The following is a 6,336-nucleotide window of genomic DNA, read 5'->3' as shown; positions in this document are numbered from 1 at the left end:
CAAAAAAAAAAAAAAAAAAAAAATCGTTAAATTATAAAAATATTCTTCCATTTTGTCATTTATTTAAAAAAGTACTCTTAATCTTTTAAAAATTGAAATATTACCCGTTTCAACATATAACTTATAAATATAAAAAATTGTAATTATTCGAGAATATTTAAAAAACCATGTTTGTTTGTTTTTTTTTAAGGATTTTTTTGTCTAAAAATGTTTTTAAATGATATTTTATTCCAAGAGTACCCTTCTCAATCTTCAAACAAAATATCTATATATATATATATATATATATATACTTTGAATTTATATAACATTTTTATCTTTAATAGTTTAATGTTTTATTTTCATTAGGTTAGTTAATATTAATTTTATGTGATATTTTGTATTAAAAAAACAAGTTTATGGATGTTGTGATTTAGATTTTTTTAATTATAAAAATTTAAGATTAATTGAATATATATATATATATAATTTAAATGGGTTTATTTTATACATAAATCCTAACTAATTTGTTTTTTTAGAGAACTTTAATTATAAATTTAAAAATGAGAAATATATGAAATTGATTAAAGATAAAATACATTAAAAAAAGAAGGGCAAAATCGTCAAGTTTAATTCGTAACGACTAAATTGTTTGATTAAAAAAATCGTGTATTTATAATATTATAAATACTAAATATTATAAATACACGATTTGTTTAAGGACTATATTGATACAAATTTGAAAAATTAACTTAACTTAATTAAAAAATATTTACCTCAGGTGAAAATTGAAAATTTAATAATGATTGAGAATTTTACTATTTATAATATTATGATTATAATACAGATTTGAATCCGATCTTGAATATAATAAAATAACCAAAGAAGAAAAATATATATTAAAAAAAACAAGTAGCGTATAAAATATTATAAATTTGTAAAAGCGACAAAAAATAAAAATAATTCATGGGAATTAATATTTTGAAATTTACTTAAATTCATAATCAAACCAAAATAATTTCATTAATTGATATTAATTATAATATATTAATACATAATGAAAGATTTGAATGTCAACGTCTTCACTTTAAATTTCTCAATATTGATTAAGATTTTATGAAATTTTCTTTTTATTTTTTTACTGAGTTTTTTTTTTATTATTATTATTTGAACTTTCGTACTCTTTTTATTTTAATTGATGAACATTTAGAGCAAATTTACATGTTATTAATATAATTGTCTTTTAATATTTAAAAAAATACTCGGAATAAAAAATATTTATTTTATCATTTATAAATACATATAATCAATTTGAACGTATTTCAATTAATTAATCCATATACTATCAATAGGCCAAAATTAAAATTAAAGAAATAAAATGTCATTTAAACCTAAATAAAAGATTAACGAATTAAAGGAAGGAAATCCTATTTTTTAAATAATTAAACCACAAATTAAAAAATATATATATATAAAAATACTTATTTATTTAAAATATTTTTGTTTTTTTAATCACTATGCTATTAAGTATTTTGATTTAAGTTCTTTTCTTTCTGAGAGGTGGAATAGAATAACCTGGTTGAAGCGTAATGATCATACGTTTGTAGTGCATTGTATGTCACATAATAGGTCCCATTCTTCTACTCTTTCCCGGGAGTCAATAACTATTCTTAACTATTACTTTTTTCTATCCTAGTTGATCCCGATTCGACATTAGAAATACATTGATTTTTCCCCAACCCTCATTTTTTCTCTATGTTCAATTCCCTTCTTTCAGCAAGTTTATGTTTTCATTTAGAGTTTATTCGACTCAAGCCTTAGTTCTCCAACATAGAGAAACGGGTGGGGACGGGAAATACATCCTGATGCTAATCTTAGGTTAAATTATCAAAAATACCCCTAAACTATTATGGGAACAGGGATAGAGAGTACATCCCGACTCCGCCCTAGCCCTATTAATGGAAAAAACTTTTCAAAGTTAACCCGAGAAAGTTTAAAGAAATGACTTTCAACTCCACCCCCAAAATCTTCCTAGAGAAGAATGTTAATATTGTTATAAAAGAAGCTGTTAATGAAGAAGAAGAGTAGTTGAAAGTAGATATCAGAGCTTCCCCTGCAATATATGTGGTGCCAATCCATGGGTACCAGCAGCAGCTCTACAATACATGAAGGACAATCAGTATGACACGAGTTTTCATTTCCAAGAAGGAAATAAAAGAATCATTAAAGAAACTCACCATCTGATCACTTTACATCATCAATAACTTATGTTCATATCCAAAAAAGAAACAGAACAAGAAAAAGATTAAGCTTCTTCCGCAATGATCAGCAAATCACTGACTAGTTCATCAACTAAAGAACTTAATATCCATTTCTCAACCAGAACCCCCTCTTCAGATGCTTCTATGTCAAAGTTGAGCCATTTCCCGTGTTGGGTGGTGCTCATATCCTTCTCCACAAGCTCATCTACCATCCATTCTTCTGAGCATTTCAAACCCTCTATCTCTTTCCATAACTCATCTGCTAAACAATCATTCTCGAACAGTTTCGTCCATGGAACCCGAGTTTTTGAACTTCCAATTACTATTTGTTTCAGCTTACGTTCCAAACACTCGTTCACACAGTCGAGCAGAACCTTCTGTTCGAGCTCGTTGCATTTGATGTTTTCCTCAATCTCCAGATTATTGACAACACCTAATGTAAAGTTTTCAAATGCTAGCTCAGCTTTGCTTAGGACTTCCCTCACATACTGCAGTTCCCAGTCATTTGGTCTATGGATTTTTATTGGACTTATCATTGTAGGTGAAAGAGTTTGAAACTTATCTTCCTCGTCGATGCTCGATGCAGAATCGAATACCGGTGTCTCGTCGAGCATTCTTGAGTAGAGATTTTTTGGATCTAACTTGATTGTATCGACATGTTGGACTGAAGACAACCCAAAAATGAGTCAATTCCAGGAAATTTTCATAACTAGGAGGAATTTGATATGATTGTGATGGATGAAATAGAACCTTTTGAAGGAAGAAACTAAGACAGACTTCTTTATGAAACAAATTTCTAAAATTTCCTAAGAGGTTGAAGTTAACGAAAGAATCTAGAAACTAATTTCTACTCAGTTTATATTGCATCAGAAACTTATATGCAATTTTCCTGATAAACTTGGCGGTGAAATTTGTTTGTGATACCAACTTTTCAGAGGATGCCTTCTTCAGATAATTCAAAAAGTTCAAGAGAAAAAGAGATATTTACCATGGATGCTATTTCCATCGTCTGGGGAAGACTCGTCCTCAATCAAAGAGTCACTCATGGTAACAGTTTCAGTGTCGTTACTATCTTCAGGTTCTTTAATGTCTTTCGCTCCCTGAAACTGGAACGAGTTTAGTTATACAGAACGAGATGTTGAGAAACAATGGATATTTCACAACTCTAATGACTTGGAATAATTTCCGAGTAAGAAAAAGTGTTTAATGCACTTAAATAGTTATTTCAAACAGGCAGTAAGACAATATTCAATATCAAGACCATGATAAAGATAACATCAGCTGAAAGGTGCAATAGCAAGCAGCAATACCTGCAGCCATTTATCGACAATCAGTTCGTTGCTATCCATTGACAAGTCGTCACAATCATGGGGGCTTTCTGGGTATCTACAACTAATGCCATTTTCTTTTTTGGCATATTCTGAAGTGGCAAAAAGATTTTGCGAATTGGACCCGGAACAAGCGAAAATGCCTCCTCCTGTCATATATGATTGAGAGGGCTCAACCCTACATGTCAATTCTTGAAGTTTTTGCTCCAACAGAACACTTAAAGCATCACCATTTACGTCATTTAAATGCGGTGAAAATGATGATAGGTTCTGCAAATAATCGTTCTCGCTACACGAATCAAAGACCAAGCTGTGGTTAATTTTTACAACCTCATCTGAGTGAGGTTCAGAAACAGATTTCTTAAGTGGGGATGTGAATGTAAAAGAAACAATGTCCATTCCCAGCTTCCTGTTTTCATCACAGTTCGTTGAACCATCAAATGCAATATTATATTTGACAGATCTCTCATCATCGTGGATCAAAGCATTAGACACAGAACAACTTCCTTCACTACTAGCATCCTGACTGACAGATTTTTTCTTCCGTGGGGCAACATTTTTCTTGGAAGGTGCAAAATCTTCTTTACCATCAGCTTCTCTCGTGCGTGTGATTTTCGATTCAACTTCGGAGTTGATAACATCCTTATTTACAGATTTTCTAGCAGACTGAATCCTTTTGACAGGTTGATTCAAAACCTTTGAAGGTTTTGAAGGCAATTTTTCTTTGTTGGGTAAAGAATTCTGCTTCTGATTGTTTTGTGCAAGAACATTGTTATTTCTCTTCACGGTTCTCTTCTGCATTGGTTTTTGCAAGCTGGGCTGGCTCCCGAAAAGTTGTCTCGATTTCACTTCATTATGCTCTTTCCGATCCGTTGAACTCCTGTCACTACAAGAAGTTGATTCCCCTCTACTATGAAGATTAGCTCTAGCTTGCCCTGCAACGGAAGCTGGTCTTCCTTTATCTTTTGAAGTGTTGGAGTTAATTCTACCACCTCCAAGGGAATCAGTCCTCGACGCTAGAAGTTGTTCAGATCCACTATAATTCTGTTCACTAGCCTTCCCTTTTCTATTTTCTGTTGGTTTTTTGATTCCTGTAGACTTGTGTGCAGTTTCCAAATTCTCTTTCAAAACCCGGATTCTCAAGGGCGCTGAGGAATTGGTAATAGATAGCATTTTACTCTTCAGGGGTTTCCTTGGACTTGCCTCAATTATCTTGGTAGCTGCCTCCATTAAGTAACATGTGTTCATTGTTGGAGTAAACCCAGGGCTCTTGATAGGAGACAACAACTTATGATGAGTTATAGGTATAGATTTAGCAGATTTTGGAGGCAATACTTCAGTTTGAAATCTCTCAATAGGACTCTTGGGTACTTTTTGCGCCCTGAAATCTAAGAGATTCCCAGAAAACCTCTCCAGTTTGTTGGGCATACCAATATAATCCACAGAATGACTGTTCCATACTCCACTAGAGTTATCATGATGAGACGCCCGGACGGAGCGGGATTCGAAAAATGAGGTAGAACAAAGCTCGGGAGCATTAGAAGGCAATGAATCTAACCCCATAAGTCTAGCAACTACACTGGGGACTCGGCCCCCAGATTTTTCTTCACTGGTTTTGGTCAAAGAAAAATCCCAATCATCGGTTAATTTATAACTAGAACTTGCTCTATCTTCACTTGTCTCTAACTGCAGATGAACAATCCTTCAGAGAAGAGTGTAAAGCAACTTAAAGCAGAAGAAAAGAATCCATGTCTAAGGCAGTTCTTACCTGAAAGAGCTGTGATTTTGACAAGTTGTCAACATTTTCTTTTCCTTGCTTCAATCCTTTTTTAGGCAAAACAGGAAGATCAAGACATTGAATAAGTAAACTGCCATGCTCAAAAGTAACAAGTTTCTTCAAAACTCATAAGCCAAAAGGAATTATGTACCAGATAACTCATTACTGCTTGAGAACAGCCTTTTCCGAGATTTGCCATTCCAATCAAACAAGTTAAGAAAGCCTCCTTTGGAGCGTTTCTTCTCAACCTCCATGTTCTAATCTACAAAATATCTGGACAGCAGCCATTATTTTAACATGGAAAACAAAAAAAGAACCCATAACCAGAAATTTCTCAGAATTTATATCACACAATCCAATACTTATTCACATTTCTTAAGAAGAAGAGAGAACAAGCAACCGCTATAACTATTAGGAATCACGAACCTCACAATGGTATGATATTGTCCACTTTGAGCATAAGCTCTCGTGGCTTAGCTTTGGGCTTCCCCAAAAAACCTCATACCAACGGAGATGTACTCTTATAAACCCATGATCATTCCCTAAATTAGCCAAGGTGGGACTCCCTCCCAACAATCCTCGGCAATAACTATCTACATTTTTTTGTTCCAATGAGACTTCCACAAAACCCTAATCTTACAACGAGAGAGGTCAAGCTAACCATATCTAAGTCCTCCAATCAAAGAACCATTTAGAATCATAATAAAGCAACTCAAATTTGCCCAAGTAAAAACAAATGAAAAAGAAACCCGTAAATTACAGAAAGAGCAAGCATTACAGTTCATCAAAACATGTCATCTCCAAAAATAAACCAAAATCTCCGCCGTTCTAAGCCACATTTCCAAATCCAAATTGTTTATCCCTCAGTCCGTGAAGAAAATTACCAAACAGTTACTCATTCAAATTCAAACAGAATGAAAAAAAAAAAAAAAAAAAAAAAAAAAAAAAAAAAAAAAAAAAAAAAAAAAAAAAAAAAAAAAAAAAAAAAAAA

The 6,336-nt window shown here is 32.5% G+C and overlaps 1 protein-coding gene across 5 annotated transcripts in view; it reads right to left on the bottom strand.

The window, feature by feature from the left end:
- Positions 1-2,064: 2,064 nt before the first annotated feature.
- LOC111493645 overlaps positions 2,065-6,336 on the bottom strand; it is a 4,605-nt gene continuing 333 nt past the window's right edge. For 2 of the 5 annotated variants that reach the window (XM_023143417.1, XM_023143418.1), the window contains exons 2-6: positions 5,497-5,618; positions 5,337-5,392; positions 3,551-5,254; positions 3,229-3,346; positions 2,065-2,904 (exon numbers count right to left, since the gene is read on the bottom strand). In XM_023143417.1, coding sequence (XP_022999185.1) covers positions 2,285-2,904; positions 3,229-3,346; positions 3,551-5,254; positions 5,337-5,392; positions 5,497-5,599 — 2,601 coding nt within the window. In that variant the 5' untranslated portion in view covers positions 5,600-5,618 and the 3' untranslated portion in view covers positions 2,065-2,284. Of the gene's footprint in view, positions 2,905-3,228; positions 3,347-3,550; positions 5,255-5,336; positions 5,393-5,496; positions 5,619-5,771; positions 6,276-6,336 lie in introns of those variants that run through there. The other 3 variants (XM_023143419.1, XR_002720040.1, XM_023143420.1) reach the window with 3 other exon arrangements.

Source organism: Cucurbita maxima, unplaced genomic scaffold, assembly GCF_002738345.1.
Source record: "Cucurbita maxima cultivar Rimu unplaced genomic scaffold, Cmax_1.0 Cma_Scf00019, whole genome shotgun sequence".
Taxonomy (NCBI): domain Eukaryota; kingdom Viridiplantae; phylum Streptophyta; class Magnoliopsida; order Cucurbitales; family Cucurbitaceae; genus Cucurbita; species Cucurbita maxima.
The sequence above is the reverse complement of the archived record's forward strand: the minus strand, read 5'-3'. Positions and strand labels throughout refer to the sequence as shown.